Source organism: Lepus europaeus, chromosome 1 (genome assembly GCF_033115175.1).
Source record: "Lepus europaeus isolate LE1 chromosome 1, mLepTim1.pri, whole genome shotgun sequence".
NCBI classification, from domain to species: Eukaryota; Metazoa; Chordata; class Mammalia; order Lagomorpha; family Leporidae; genus Lepus; species Lepus europaeus.
The window spans coordinates 172,025,553-172,042,675 of NC_084827.1; the positions used below are offsets into that span (position 1 = coordinate 172,025,553).

Genomic DNA, 17,123 nt, shown 5'->3' on the forward strand with positions numbered 1-17,123 from the left:
TACATATGCATACACATGATGCATGTGTGTAAGGAAGGGAAGAGTCTGTCTAGCATATATATTTCTTTCCAAACATACAATTTAGACTTCTTTTGAGGGGACAAATATACTCAACACAATCCAAAAGAAAATATCTTTAAGCACTAATGAAAAACACATCTTTACAAACAAAATCCTCATGAGTCATTAAAATATTTAAGAATTTGAACCTTGACAAGAGCCAGCAATTAAATGACTTAAGAAATATATTTGAAGTTTCAGAAATATATACCTCTTTAGTTTTAGTATCACTTTATCTGTGAATACAGAGACATTAAGTTCAAAACCTGGATGAGGTTAAACAAAATTTGATGCCCAAGGTTATATCAGGACAACAGGAAAGCGCTTAAAGTAACTAGTCTGAACACTTGAGTTCATTCAAGGCTAGACTTGAAATTCATTACTACATGTTCACCAAAATATCAAAATAATCAAAGAAAAAGGTCAGTTGATTAGATGGCTTGATAAAAAAGGCAAGTTTGTTATTATTTTTACTTATGATTGCCAAGTGTCACAGAGATGTTTGTAGCAATATTACATTTCAGGGGAGAATCAGTTTACAATATACTAGCAGATTCTAATAAAGAAACAGGAACAATTAGAAACTTTTGACTTGGACCAATTTAAAAATACACAAGAGGTGATTTTTAAGCTTTACAAAGTTTTTCTATATTGACATATCACGATGCACATTTAAAGAATGGGTTGAATTTATAGAGGAAGACTATGCTTCCCAAACAGATTGTATAAACCCATTAAAAACCTAAGGGCGATGCCTTAAACAACTATACATTCAAAATAGAAACCACATTCACTGAGGATAACTTGCACTCTAAAGACCCCATGTTACTTTTCAAGGAAAAGAAAGAAATACTAGGTACTTATCTCATATGTAAAAAAAATATGTATTTATTTATTTGAAAGGCAGAGAGAGAGAGAATCGATCTATCTTCTATTCACTGGTTCACTCCCCAAATAGCCACTATAGCCAGAGTTGGGCCAAGCAGGAGCCAGGAGGCAGGAATTCCATCCTGATCTCCCACATGAGTGGCAGAAGCCCAAATTCTTTAGTCATCATCCACCACCTTCTTAGACACATTAGCAGGAAAGCCCATTAGAAGTATATTGGCCTAGGCTGGCGCCGTGGCTTAACAGGCTAATCCTCTGCCTTGCTGCGCCAGCACACCGGGTTCTAGTCCCGGTTGGGGCGCTGGATTCTATCCCAGTTGCCCCTCTTCCAGGCCAGCTCTCTGCTATGGCCAGGGAAGGCAGTGGAGGATGGCCCAAGTTCTTGGGCCCTGCACCCGCATGGGAGACCAGGAGAAGCACCTGGCTCCTGGCTTCGGATCAGCGAGATGCGCCGGCTGCAGTGGCCATTGGAGGGTGAACCAATGGCAAAAGGAAGACTTTTCTCTCTGTCTCTCTCTCTTACTATCCACTCTGCCTGTCAAAAAAAAAAAAAAAGAAGTATATTAGCCTAAATTTGAACAGGGACTCAAACTGGGCCTTGAACCAGCACTCTGATATGGGGTATTGGTGTCACAAATAATGGCATTGAAAGGTTAAGAAAGGAAGATATTAATTTCTATAAATTTAATAATCTATCCTACCTTTGTACTTCTATTTTCTTTTTTGAAAAACAATGTAGATACATTATCATAAATAGTACAAATGAGTATAAACAGGAAATGAAGCTTTCTCTTTCAATTCTGTACTGTGTTCATTCCAGAAGAAGCCACTCTTTAATTTTGCGTCTGACCATCAGTAAGCATATTTAGGCAGCAGTCACTCATGCAAGCATCTGAACACACACACACACACACGAATGCACAGACACACTTTTGGTGAGTTTTAATGTGTTAATTTTAACCAAATGGTAGATCATACTGTACTTTGCTGTTTTCCCATAATCATATTTTTCAAGATCATTTTAAAGCGGTCTAGATAGCTGTTCATTACACACAGATTCTTAACTCTTTTCTCCCATTTTATTGATGGACATTTAGGTAGCTACCCTGCAATTAAATTTCTTGCACATTTATCTTTGTATATAAATCAGTTTTAAATGTAAGTATCTACTGATATAGGAATGTATCTTTCAGTAATTTATCTATATCAATAGATACTTGCATTTAAAACTCTGAACAATAGGAACATAAAAGTTTAGCTCAGTGATGAAGACACCTGACTCCCACATTGAAGTCCCTGGGTTCAATCCCTGGCTCTTGCACCTGACTCCAGCTCAGCTTCCTGCTAATGCAGACAATGGGAGGTAGCAGTGACTGCCCAGGTAATTGTGTCCCTACCACCTACATGGGAGATGCAGAGAGCATTCCCAGCTCCCAGCTTCAGCTCTGGCCCAGACTCAGCCATTGCACACATTTGGGGAGTGAACCTAGAGATGGGAGCTAGAACTTTCTCAGACTGGTTCTCTTGTCTCTTCTCCCCTCAAATAAATAGTTGAAAAACTAACCTTGCTTTCCATTAATATTATATTAATTTACATCTAATTTTAAAACCCAACTACACATAATATAGCCACTCCTTGTGTGAGATCTCACAGGTGGGAGGGTCTAGGACAAAACAACCTTTGGCCGGTGCTGTGGCTCACTAGGCTAATCCTCCACCAATGGAGCCGGCACACCAGGTTCTAGACCCGGTTGGGGCACCGGGTACTAGTCCTGGTTGCTCCTCTTCCAGTCCAGCTCTCTGCTGTGGCCCGGGAAGGCAGTGGAGGGTGGCCCAAGTGCTTGGGCCCTGCACCTGCATGAGAGACCAGGAAGAAGCACCTGGCTCCTGGCTTCCTGGCTTCCAACAGAAGAAAGACCTCTCTCTCTGTCTCTCTCTCACTGTCTAACACTGCCTGGCAAAAAATTAAAAAAATTTAAAAAAAATTTAAAAATTAAAAAAAAGAACAACCTTTGGTTTAGGAATCACACTTACATGTATGGAATAAAAGAAACAAAGGAAGTAAATTTTAGAACTCAGAAGACATTTTGGCCGGCGCCGTGGCTTAACAGGCTAATCCTCTGCCTTGCGGCGCCGGCACACCAGGTTCTAGTCCCAGTTGGGGCACCGGATTCTATCCCGGTTGCCCCTCTTCCAGGCCAGCTCTCTGCTATGGCCCGGGAAGGCAGTGGAGGATGGCCCAAGTCTTTGGGCCCTGCACCCGCAAGGGAGACCAGGAGAAGCGCCTGGCTCCTGGGTTCGGATCAGTACAATGCGCTGGCCACAGCAGCCATTGGAGGGTGAACCAACGGCAAAGGAAGACCTTTCTCTCTGTCTCTCTCTCACACTATCCACTCTGTCAAAAAAAATAAAAATAAAAAATGTAAAAAAAAAGAACTCAGAAGACATTTTAATAATAAAGAATATATATTACAAAAACCTAGAAGAATCAGATAGTAAGAGAAACTGAAAAAAATCCACAGGCATGTGTCACATGCGTTGTACTCATTTTTTCAGGTGACACTCTCCAATGCAGATGAACAGAGTTGGGAAAAGCCTCATCATCCCTCTTGTCATAGGAGGAACTTGCATCTTGGACAGGTTAGGGTTGGTCATTGGCAGAGCCAAGGACCAAGGGTTCCTCATTCCTTGACTGCTGTGTCACACTGGTAGGAAAAGGAGAATGGAAGGTACTTTTCTATGTGATTTGCTTTGGAAAGACCTGTGATGATTGGGTGTTTTGGGGGTTATGGGCAGTGGCACTGTGCTCATGGGAGTAACTGAAAGGCTTGTGCAGCTGATTCAAGGCCACCCTGAGTTACAGGCCACCCAGGACGGGTTTCCCGGGAACATCTGACGTTGGGTTTAATAGCTCAGACTCTTTAATGAGAACGCAGAGGAAAGAGGGTTTATTACAGAATGTTCTAGGCTTATCTTCCTCCAGAGCTTAAATTTTCAGATTTAATCTTACACTTTTTTACTTAATCTTGAGATGGCCCAGTAGCCACCTGCCCATCTCAAAAAAAAAAAAAAAAAAGCTGAGATGATTATGTTAATCATAAGATAGAGAATCTCCAATATCTAGGCAAGTTAGCAGGCAGCCTTGACTATAAAACACAAAATTAAACTGGGAATTCATCTAGTCCAATCCTTCATTTAAAGATGAGAAAATTGAATCCTAGAGAGTAACTTGTTTAAATGTGTAACAAGAATCATGCATTCAAATAAAGTGAATTTTGAGCATGCAATAAGAGCTAATTATGTACTTACCCCATAGACATGTTGTATAGAAAAGAGGATAAGTAACAGTGACCTATCAAAAAACAGAAATTCAGATTAATTTAAACTTCTCATTTTCATGTGGAACATACTAAAAAGAAAAAGAAAAAGGAATTAATTCCAGAAAACTTGTTTTAATTCTAATAGGCTGCTGCCACCTGCTGATTTGCATTGGTGACATGATGAAGGTTATTCTTTGCCTGGATTCCTTGTTCTCTTTCCTCTTTGAACACCTTTATTGTGGTTCCACTGTACTGTGGACCAGGAGCATACTCTAACCATAGGGACATCTGAAGGGGACGCCAGATAGATGATAGTGAAGGGAGACAGATGATTCTCAGAGTGAAAAACAGAGGAAAGATGGAAGAAGACAGCTTCATTCTGGGACACCACTGAGACCAATGTCTTCCAGATGCCATTAAGGCAGACCAAGTAGAAGGAGGGAGGGTGGAAGGAACACTAACTGGGCTTGGAAGCTGGAAAAGAAATAATATGTAGTAAGGAAGAGTTGGAGTCCAAGCTCATATAAGTGAGGCATAAACCTGAATGGGATAAAAAAAAAACCATTATTATAATTTTAACAAAGGAGACATTCAATCAAAAAAGACAATTAGGGGCCTCTGGTTGTGATGACAGTATCCCATATCAGAGGGCCAGTTAAAGTCCCAGCTCCTCCACTTCCAATCCAGCTCCCAGCTAATGTGCCTGAGAAGGCAGCAGAAGATGGCCCAAGCACTTAGGTCCCTGCCACCCATGTGGGAAACCAGGATGGAGTTGCCAGTTCCTGGCTTCAGCCTGGCCCAGATCTGGCTGTTGTAGCCACTTGAGAAGTGAACCAGCTGATGGAAGATCTCCATTATCTCTCCCTATCTCTGTCATTCTACCCTTCAAATACACATCATAAATCTTAAAAAAAAAATCACTAAACCTTGGTCCACATTTGTTGGGGCTTACATCTGTCAAAGAGCTTCCACATCCATTGTCTCTTCTGACCCTAAAGAGCAATGGTTGGAGCTTCAGGCTACACCACCCCTATGGGTGGTAGGAGAATGGGAGTCCAGTCCTGGGCTTTCCTGGTCCTTTATTCTGCCTGGAGCTTCTCTCTGAATCCACATGTTCTAAGCAAGCCCTCTTTCTCCACCCTCCTGCCCTTCCTGTTTTCTCTGTAAACACTGAAAGCTTACAGAGCCTTGGATCTGGCTCAGATATGGGAGACTGGAGGGGCAGTCTAGCCCATACTCACTGACTTGCACACCGAAGTCTCCTTTTCAGTCACTGTATTAGAATTCATGATAATTTCCATAAAGGTCAGGTTAGCATGTCAGTACAGTAACTGAGTAAATTAAGAGAAAATATGAAGGAAGTGTTAAGCTCTGGGAATAAGCTGTCAAAAATCAAAGTGAATTTGAATTTACAACCACTGCTTGTTAAATGAGTTCTTGTCATTTTGGATATATGGAACCAGGGTGTGTTGCTTATAAGAATAGTTTGGGCCTCCATGTATACATATATATAAAGGTAGATATATAAATTCTATATAATATAAAAGTGTGGGCATAACACTTTTTTTCAGAAGAGTGAACTGACTCAGAAAGGCTGGACAATGTGGTCCAAGCGTGCCAGCGTTGGTCGGGTTTGAATCCTCCGACCCTTCACCCCTTTCTGCTGATTCTTCCTGCCACTGTTGATGTGGTACAGCTGGTTAAGTCACTACCTGAAACACCACACTGCATATCGGAGGGCTGAATCAAGTCCCAGCTGCTCTTCTTCTGATCCAGACCCCTGCCAATGAACCTGGGAAGGCAGCAGGAGATGGCCCAAATGCTTGGGCCCCTGCTACCCCTGTGATAGACCCAGATGGAATTCCGGACCCTGGCTTCAGCCTGGCTCAAACCCAGTCGCTGTGGCCTTTGAGGGGTGAACCAGCAGGTGGAAGAGCACTCTCTCTCTACTTCGACTTCTTTCTGTCCCTCTGTCTCTCAAATAGATAGATAATAAATCCTTTTTGAAAAAATCATTCCATTTCTTTAAAAACCACCTATGAATAAACTGCACAATTTGCAGTTTCCCCCACACTGCTGCCAATAAGTAAGACTTGATTGCATTTCTGAAATAAGCAGTCTCCTTCCCACTCCTCTCTCTCTGCACTGCTCTGAGCACTGGCTCAATGTCTTCAAAACCTTTTTTTTTTTTTTCTGTTACATGTGGCCTTGACATTTAGCCACACCTTGTATGAGTTTCCAACTGCTGCTCTAACACAAAGGCAGTGCTTAAAACAACAAGAATTTACTGCCTTACAGTTCTGGAGATCAGAAGTCGGAAACAGATCATGTCCCTTATGGAGTGTGCAGGGCAGAAGCAGATGCCCGGCCTTTTCCATACTCTAGAGGAGACGTAGCCTGCACTCGCTGGCTCGTGGTCCCTTCCATCGTCAAAGCCAGCAGTGCCCAGCTGAGTCCCTTTTCCCTCTCTCTGACCCCTGCTTCTATTCTCACATCTCTACCTCTGCAGTAAGAGAGCAACAATCTGGGGCCTTTGGTTGTGTTGCCTGTTGCCCATTAGGTGGTGACGTGGGTGCATTCTGGGGATAGCAGAGAGACTCCCTGTTTAGTAATAAAAATGAGTCACAGGATCACTGGTATTGTTCACAATTTCCAGAATAATTAGCTTTTGACACATGGAACAGTCAGATAATTTGTACCTCTAACACCAACATTAGGCAAATTGTTCAATGTTTATTAGATAGTAATAATTCTTTATAATTAAATTATATTAATTGATAAAATGATATCATTATTTATAGTTAATAATGAAGGCAATAACACTGAGGGCACTCACCAGGAATCTGAGGTGCATCTGGAATAGCACCTCATTGACACTGTGTGTGCTGATGACCTCACAGGCAAGACACGGCACTAAAAATCTTGCCAGCCTTCTCGTCCCTTCCGGAAGAATCTTGTAGTGAGTTCCAGTGTTGTGGGTTAAAGTCTGGATGTGTCAAATAGAAATACATCTCTTACAACACAGTTTGCACTTAATGTTGAAGACAGTCACTTTGATTATGCACAGTAATGGAAATAACTTCTAAAAGAGAACTTTAGTGTCTTCTTTAATGTCAACTTTCTATACTGATGGTTAACCCAAAAAATATCAGTTTCTACTCCTAAAAATAGAAATATTCTATAATCTTTCATGTCATACACAAACTTTTGAAAAACATAAAGTTTATACTTATTTTTGTATTATATTCTATATATGGTATATATATATATATATATATATATATATAATAGTTGATTCATTTTGCTAAATGGATTTTTCTTCTGTTGACTTTTCCCTTGAAAATACAAGTTAAAATTTAGTCACAAGAATCTTGGTGAAGCTAGAAAAGGAAATTTCTAGTATAGGAGTACACATTTTGCACAAATAGAACAAATATGTATAAAAATGCTGCTATGTAAAGTCATGTAATCACTGTGGAAAATTCTTCCACAAGACATAGAGCTACCATGTAAGCCAACATTTCCACACCTAGGGACTCAACCAAGAGAACTGAAAACATGTGTTCACATAACCACACAATGGAACACTATTCAGTCATAAACAGAAATGAAGTTTTAAAAAAAAAAGTTTTAAAAACAATGCTGAGTGACAGAAGCCATATGTCGTATGATACCATGTATAGGAAATGCTCAGAAGAGGTAAATCCTTAAAAACAGAAAATAGCTACATGGTTGTCATGGGTGAGGGAAGGGAAGAATTAGAGGGCACAAGGTTTCTTTTTGGGAATTTGGATATGTTGTAGAATTATATAACGTTTATGACCACACAGCATTATAAATATGCTGAAGACCAGTGAGTTGTAAAACTTAAAATAGTTAAAATGGGGAATCTCACCTTGAGAATTTTATCACAATAAAAAAAGAGAAAAAATATTTTTAAACATGACTGAAAGAACTCTTTGGTTTTAGCCAAGATTTACTTGGCTTGAAGAACTGAACTATCTCACCTTAAAATTTTGGCTCGGAGGATGTGTCCCTAAGAGAACTGGATAGAAAGAAGGAAACCAGGAAGGTTGGGGGTTACAAGCTATTTTTACATTCTGGACAAAGTCTGGGAAATTAATTCAATGCTAAAGCAGTCAAACAAGATTCCACAATACAGTATCAAAATCAAGCAACTACTGAGTCACTTTGAATACCCTCAACTTTTCTCATCCCTAAATCCATAATTTTAAATATTTTTTTAAATATTGGAGAAGCAAGTCTCAATTAAACAAATTACTATTTTGGAAGAAAAACATAAATTGGCTTGAAACATTTGGTATTTTATACAAACACAGTAAAAATTAAAGAAAACCAGAAATATTTGTATTTTAATCCAAAAATAAATATGCATGATACAGTTAATACACACACACAGTGCAGTGAAGGATGTACAGAGATAGACTTATTAAAATAGGGAGTTGCTGGGCTGGCGCCATGGCTCACTAGGCTAATCCTCTGCCTGCAGTGCCAACACCCCGGGTTCTAGTCCCAGTTGGGGCACCAGATCCTGTCCTGGTTACTCCTCTTCCAGTCCAGCTCTCTGCTGTGGCCCGGGAAGGCAGTGGAGGGTGGCCCAAGTGCTTGGGCCCTGCACCCACACGGGAGACCAGGAGGAAGCACCTGGCTCCTGGCTTCGGATCAGCATAGTGCACCAGCTGTAGCGGCCATTTAAGGGGGTGAACGAATAGAAGGAAGACCTTTCTCTGTCTCTCTCTCTCACTGTCTATCTCTGCCTGTCAAAACAAACAAACAAACAAAAAAAACAAATAGGGAGTTGCTTGGTCACTTTGTAGAGGAAGAGTGCCTGATTGCGAACCTATCAGATGGCAGATTCTCTCTCTTTCTCTCTCTCTCTCTCTCTCTCTCATATGTTTGTGTGTGTGTATATATACATATATATATATATATACATATACATATTCTCTAATATACATATATGAGAGAATACTATAAATGGTAGTCTTTAAAATGACACTATTACAGAAGGATTTTGGACAAATGCAAAAGATGACAAGGCCACAGCAAACTGACTTTCATCACCGTCCATTTGGAGTGTATGCACACAGCTCTTTATCAGGTAGGAATTTCACATTGCTTGTTTTCCACTTTGACTTCATTTTTCCATTTCACCCCCCCACATATATCCTAATACAATACATTTTTATACTTGAATGTTATTTTGGTCACCTGCATACTTCTTTGCAAGAAGCTTATTCATATAAACATATTTTATTCTAAGTGATGCTATGTGTCTTAAGTCTTTAATTCATCAAAAATGCAACTAAATTTAAAATTGATAAATTATTAAATGTTAAAAATGAAATTTTATGGGAAATGTGGTTCTTAGTGAATGAATTATGTTCTTTGCTTCCCAATTTATTCAGTTCTAGATCAATAATTCTTTCTACTAGAATAAGACCATTTCATCAATAATATAATTTTTATTTCCAAATCCGTAAGTTCTAATAAACTGTATTCAACATAAATAAGAAGTTGTGAATGGAAAAAAGTCATTCTACAAATGTAACTCAACTCTTCAAACTTCTATTGAGTTATAAACTGTCATGGTCTGACTATCTGTGTCCCTCAGGTTTCATATATTGAAAGCTCATCCTCAATGTGTTGGCACTAAGAGGATGGGCATCTGAGAGCTGAATAAGTCATGAGTGTGGAGTCCTCAGGAGTACCATTAGTGCCCTTTGAAAAGGGACTGGGGGAGCTTGTTTGACTCTTCTTTCCACCACGAGAGACACAGCCAAGGCACCATCACTGAAACCGAGAGTGGGTCCTCACCAGACTGAATTTGCCAATGCCTTAACCATGGACTTTCCAGCCTCCAAACAATGAGCAACAAATTCCTTGGTTTACAGATTACCCAGTCCAAGGCATTTTATAGCAGTACAAATCAACTAAAACATATACCAAAAGCAATGTAGTAATTTACCATCAAGAGTTATTTTAGAATGATCTACTAGTTGACAGGTCTTTGTTCAATTATGATGAAAGCAAAAATTGGAAACACACTCCCCCAAGGGATGCAGAGGCAATAGGTAAAGATTCTTGTCTTCTTATTCTCTGCACAAGTTGTCATATAGCCCTTCCTTTGGCCCTAAAGACAGTTCTTTTTCACTGAGATATTTGGGATACAAGAAAGTGAGAGTTTGCCTTTCTTTTGAAAAGTAGGAGGAGGGAATTAGATTAAGATAGCAGAGTAGGGAGGGAGCTTACTGCTCTAGTCTAGGACAAGATAGTATTAAAAAAGTGGAGAAAGTGCAGTCTCAGAGAAGAATTAGGGAGAAAACAGCAGAAGAAACTCCACACAAATTAGGGGGACACAGTGAACCTACATGGACACACACAGTTCAGGATACCAGCAGCTGAGAGCCTCCACATCAGCCTTGAAGTGCGAGGCAAGATTGGACTGTAGCAGCTCAAGCCACTGAAGATAAAGCTGAAGTAAGAGCCTGGAGGGAATTCCGCTTGGAACTCCGTGGGGGATAGTGTACCTGGCAAACTAGAGGAGACAAAAAGGGGGGGAGGCATGTCTCTCTCTACCCATTCACCCTGCAATGGTATCGTGTAACAAGCCAATAGAGAGCAGGAACCATTTTGGACATACTTTAACAGCTGTGCAAGCTCATGTCCACACCAAGAAACTAGCTGAGCAGCAACTGCTGAGTCTGATGGGGAGAACTGACAGGGAGCTGGGTGCTCATGACTGTGGGAGGCTTGTGTGCAGAAGAAAGAATATCCAACTTAAAGACAAATCACAGGAAATTAAACAGTCAGACCAAAGACAGGAAGAAGAAATTAGACAACTAAAAAAACATGGTTTGGAATCTATAGGATGGTATTAAACAATCCAACACACTGGTTCTAGGAGTTCCTGAAGGCATGGAAAGAGACAAAGAATTAGAAGGCATTTTAGTGCAATAATAACAGAAAACTTCCCTAATTTGGAGAAAGAGAGGGACATCCAAGTACAAGCAACACATAGAACTCCTGATAGACATGAGCAGAAAAGATCTTTACAATGACATATTGTAATCAAACACTACACAGTAAAACAAAAGGAAAAATTCTAAAATGTGCATAGGAGAAATGCCAGATTACTTTAAGAGAATCTTCAATTAGACTCACAGATGACTTCTCATCAGAAACCAGACAGGCTAGGAGAGGATGGTGATACATTGAAAGTATTAAGAGAAAAAAATGGTCAAGCAAGAATACTGTACCCTGCAAAACTTTCATTTATGAATGAAGGTGAAATGCAGATCATCCATAACAAACAGAAATTGAAATAATTTGTCACTACCTATTCATCCTTGCAAAGGATACTAAAGGATATGCTGCACACAGAAACATGGTCATCACTACAAAAAAAAAAAGGTAAATTCAGAAAATCTCCAAGTAAAAGTGCAAAGGAAATCCAAAGTAAACAAAAAATGGAATATTTATGGAAAAAAGGCAGGGCAAAGTTGTTACTTATCAGTAGTCACCTTGAATGTAAACGGCCTCAACTCTCCAGTTAAAAGACACAGACTGGATGAATGGATTAAAAAACAAAACCCATCTATTTGTTGCCTACAAAAAACACATCTCACTAACAAAGATGAATGCAGACTGAAAGTGAAAGGATAGAAAAATATATTCTATGCTAACAGAAACCATAAAGAGCTGGGGTAGCCATCCTAACATCAAACAAAATAGACTGCTGAATTCCAATTCTTCTCAAGCTATTCAAACAATTGAAAGGGAGAGAATCCTCCCAAATTCTTTCTATGAAGCCAGCATCACCTTAATTCCTATTCCTGAAAAAGATGCAGCAGAGAAATAGAATTACAGACAAATTTCCCTGATGAACATAGATGTAAAAATCCTCAATAAAATTCTATCCAATCAAATCCAACACATCAGAAAGATCATTCACCCAGACCAACTGGGATTTATATCTGATATGCAGGGATGGTTCAACAATCACAAATCAATCAATGTGACACATCACATTAATAAACTGCAGAACAAAAACCATATGATTGTCTCAATAGATACAGAGAAAGCATTTAATAAAGTACAAAATCTTCCATGATGAAAACTATAAGCAAATTGGGTATAGATGGAACATTCTTCAAAATAATCAAGGCAACCTATGACAAACCCACAGCCAGCATCCTATTGAATGGTATTTGATGGATATACCAATGGAACAGAATAGAAACAAAGAAATTATAACCAATCCCTGGAGCAAGGACAGTCTCTTCAACAAATGGAGATGGGAAAACTAGATTTCCACATGTGGAAGTATAAGGCAAGACCCCTGCCTTACACCTTACACAAAATATCCACTCAACATGAATTAAAGACCTAAATCTAAGACACAACACATCAATTATTAGAGAACATTGGGGAAACCCTACAAGACATTAGCACAGGAAGAGTTCTTGAAACAAAAACATGCACTAGCATTCAAAGCCAAAATTAACAAATTGGATTACATCAAATTGAGAAGCTTCTGTAATTCAAAAGAAATAATTATCAAAGTGAAGAGACAGCTGACAGAATGGTAGAAAATAATTGCAAACTATACAACCAATAAAGGATTAATGACCAGAATATAAAAAGAGATCAAGGAACTTCACAAAAACAAAACAAACAACTCAGTTAAGAAATGGTCAAAACTTAAACATTTTTCAAAAGAGGAAATCCAAATCGTCAACAGACACATGAAAAACTGCTAGGATCACTAGTCATCAGGGAAATGCAAATCAAAACACAAGGAGTATTCACCTCACCCCAGTTAGAATGGCTTTCATACAGAAATCAACAAACAACAAATGCTGGCAAAGATGTGGGGAAAAAGGTGCCCTAATCCACTGTTGGTAGGAATGTAAACTGGTAAAGCCACTACAGAGATAACTCAGAAATCTGAATATAGACCTACAATATGACCCAGCCATCCCACTCCTGGGAATTTACCCAAGGGAAATGAAATCAGCAAATAAGAGAGTTACTTGCACCCCCATGTTTATTACAGCTCAATTCACAATAGCTGAGACATGGAACAACCCAAATACCTATCAACTAAAGATAAAGAAATTATGAGATATGTACACCATGGAATACTACCCTGTGGTAAAAAAAAAAAATAAATGAAATCCAGTCATTTGCAACAAAATGGGTGAATCTGAAAAATATCATACCTAGTGAAATAAGCCAGTCTCAAAGAGACAAAACCATATGGAGAGAGAAAGAATGAAAGGGCTGAACTTGCCCTGTTCTCCCTGACTTGTGATAACTAATACAGTACCTAAAAGGCAATCTGTAGAAGTAAAATTGACAATTTGAGAAGTTGAAATTGACAATTTGAGGAACAGTTTTTTTTTTCATACTATTTATTGAACTATTTACTTAACATAGAATTAAACATATGTGCGTAAAGTCAATTGAAAATTGATCTCAGTTAAAAAACAACAGTGGGAATAAGAAAGAGAGGAGGAAGAGGGATGGGAGTACGGGTGGGAGGGTGGACACAGTGGGAAGAATTATCATGTTCCTGAAGTTATAATTATGAAGTATATGAAGTTTTTAAGTGTAAAGCTGTATAGTTCTGCATACATTCCTATGGACTTAATTCTAAGAGTGCAGTTTAAAAACTTGTCATGGGGGCCGGCGCCATAATTCAATAAGCTAATCCTCCATCTGCGGCACCAGCACACTGGGTTCTAGTCCCGGTCGTGGTGCTGGATTCTGTCCTGGTTGCCCCTCTTCCAAGCCAGCTCTCTGCTATGGCCCAGGAAGGCAGTGGAGGATGGCCCAATTGCTTGGGCCCTACACCCGCATGGGAGACCAGGAGAAGCACCTGGCTCCTGGCTTCCGATCAGCGCGATGCACTGGCCACAGCACACCAGCTGCGGCGGCCATTGGATGGTGAACCAATGGCAAAGGAAGACCTTTCTCTCTGTCTCTCTCTCTCTCTCACTGTCCACTCTGCATGTCAAAAAAAAAAAAACTTGTCATGGGACCTCAAATCCCCTTAAGCTGGGTGGTAAAAATATCATATTAAGTGTTAAAGTGATCATCATCACTTCTCGGCCTTTTGGCTAAGATCAAGTGTGTGTAAAGTGATCATGTAAATAGGATTAAATGAGTGAATGCCCCCACATGGAAAGCAGTCCACACAGCAGGCTCATAGAATGACAATTGCTTTAAGTAGCACTCGGACCTCAGAATCAGCCCTTAAGGCATTCTGATCTGGATGAAAAGTCCACGAGAAATGGAAAGCCAAGACACTGTCACAAAAAAATGTCCTACATGAAGGACTTCAGTGGGTGAGACCCCAGGGGAAAGAAGTGGTCATTAAAGAAGGAGGTTCTTGCCGGCGCCGTGGCTTAACAGGCTAATCCTCCACCTTGCGGCGCCAGCACACCAGGTTCTAGTCCCGGTTGGGGCACTGGATTCTATCCCGGTTGCCCCTCTTCCAGGCCAGCTCTCTGCTATGGCCTGGGAAGGCAGTGGAGGATGGCCCAAGTGCTTGGGCCCTGCACCCGCATAGGAGACCAGGAGAAGCACCTGGCTCCTGGCTTCGGATCAGCGAGATGCACTGGCCGCAGCGGCCATTGGAGGGTGAACCAACGGCAAAAAGGAAGACCTTTGTCTCTCTCTCTCTCACTATCCACTCTGCCTGTCAAAAAAAAAAAGGAGGAGGTTCTTTTCTCTAAAGGGAAGAGAGAATTTCCACTTTGCTTATGGCCTTGTCTAAATACTGATAGAGTCTGTGGATTCAAAAGGCTTCTAAAACCTAGGCTTATCATGTTTAGAGCTGACTGACATCATACTTAAAAGTGTTAATTGTTAAATTAACAGCAGTGGTCACTGTGTACTAACTTCTCATGCAGGACCTCTGTCCTCAAAGAGTTGTATTATTAAAAAAGAAAAAAGAAAGAAAAGTAAGAGAACAATTATGGAAAAGAAACAAGAACTGGTTTCCAGAAAGAGCAATTCTGTGAAAGAATATACATAGTAAGTGAGAATCTGGAAACCAATTTCTTTCATTAAATTTTCCAAGCTTCTGTATACCTGTTGAGAATCTCTACTCCATGTCTTCTTAATGCTAGGTTTGGGGAAAATATCTGAGATTTTCCAAATCATTATCTCTACCCTGGTAAATCTGTTTTCTCTGCAGCCTGATCAGGAGAAGAAATACACCCTGCTGGGGCTCTCATTGATGGTGAAGGGGGCAATGGCCAGAATTCGGGGGCCACATTAACAGGACACTGAATATTAAACCCTTCCAGTCACAAAGAAGTTAACATAAGAAGTGCTAAGTAAGGCCTTTCTCTTCCCAAGTAATAAGGAATCTAAGTTTTTCTGGAACATTTTTTGTTCTTTCAGTGAGATAATTTCCTGTTAATTAAATGACTATCTGTGCTTTTCTTAAGGCCTTCTGACACTGAGTAGCTTAAGACTTTTCAAGGAGAGGGCAGAGCCAAGATGGCGGATAGTGAGGACGTGCGCCGTAGTTTGGGAAAATAAAGTTTCATAAAAGTGGAATTACTGTAGCCTCAGGAAAAGATTCAAGAAAAAAACTGTAGGGGAAACGCTTCCGGATCTAGTGGATGTGACACAGAGGACCTACAGGGAGCCCACTGCGTGGAAACCCAACCGCGGGAGACCAGCCTCAGAATCTCCCCAGCGCGGGAACCAAGGGGAGGTAAGACAAAAGCCTCAGAAACGCGAGACATTAGTGGGGAAAGGCAGAGGCCCCTCCCTCCACTTGAGCAAAACAAAGAGCAGGCACAATTTTACATATGTAAAGCGGCAATGAGTACACAAACACAGTAACTTTGGGTCTAAGGTGAAACTTGAGAACACATTGAGGGCTGCATAAACTCTGTGTGTGGTCCCAGGGGTAGTTCAAACGAATACTCACAGAGGCCAGATTTCAACTACCCTCAATTCCACTCAGCCATTTGGAATTACTTCCCAACTGAGTAAAAAAAAAAAAGAGAGAGAGAGAGAGAGAGATCCAGTAAGGAGCAAGGTGAGTCACTTTTTGCACAGCCTTAAACCTGAAGAATCAAGCAGAGCTCTCTGGCCACACCCATCACAGCCTCTAAGGATCCATCAAAGCAGACAGCCCACTTAGAGGCATAGTATAAGGAGAAAAAACAGCACAGCAAAAAAAACAAAACAAAAAAAAAAACATAAATTATCTCCAACATGCCAAACAACAAACGTAGAAGCCGAGGTAACAAGAGCAAGGAAGACATTATGACACCCCCAAATGAGAAAGACACCCCAATGCAAGACTATGAAGATGAAGAGATAGAGGAAATGCAAGAAGCGGATCTCAAAAAACTGATAAGAACATTAAGAAGTTCTCAAAAACAAACTCTTGAACTACAGAAATCCTTCATGGACAAGATAGAAAATCTCTCTCGTGAAAATGAAACATTAAGGAGGAATCAAAATGAAATGAAACAACTAGTAGAACATGAAACTGTGATAGTGACAAGAAACCATAATGAAATGAAGAACTCAATAGATCAAATGACAAACACATTAGAAAGCCTTAAAAACAAAATGGGTGAAGCAGAAGAGAGAATGTCGGAATTAGAAGACAGAGAACAGGAAAGGAAACAGTCAAATCAAAGAAAAGAAGAAGAAATCAGAAATCTAAAAAATAATGTCAGGAATCTACAGGATACTATCAAAAAAACCAACATTCGGGTTCTAGGAGTTCCTGAAGGCATGGAGAGGGAGAAAGGATTAGAAGGCCTTTTTAGTGAGATACTAGCAGAAAACTTGCTG

General features: G+C 40.1%; 1 protein-coding gene across 5 annotated transcripts in view; it reads right to left on the reverse strand.

Moving 5' to 3' along the window:
- COL4A4 (collagen type IV alpha 4 chain) overlaps positions 1-17,123 on the reverse strand; it is a 165,933-nt gene that overhangs the window by 132,733 nt on the left and 16,077 nt on the right. For all 5 annotated transcript variants that reach the window (XM_062192960.1, XM_062192969.1, XM_062192941.1 and 2 more), the window contains 2 exons: positions 7,105-7,254; positions 4,258-4,300 (listed from right to left, as the gene is read on the reverse strand). In XM_062192960.1, coding sequence (XP_062048944.1) covers positions 4,258-4,300; positions 7,105-7,139 — 78 coding nt within the window. In that variant the 5' untranslated portion in view covers positions 7,140-7,254. The remainder of the gene's footprint in view (positions 1-4,257; positions 4,301-7,104; positions 7,255-17,123) is intronic.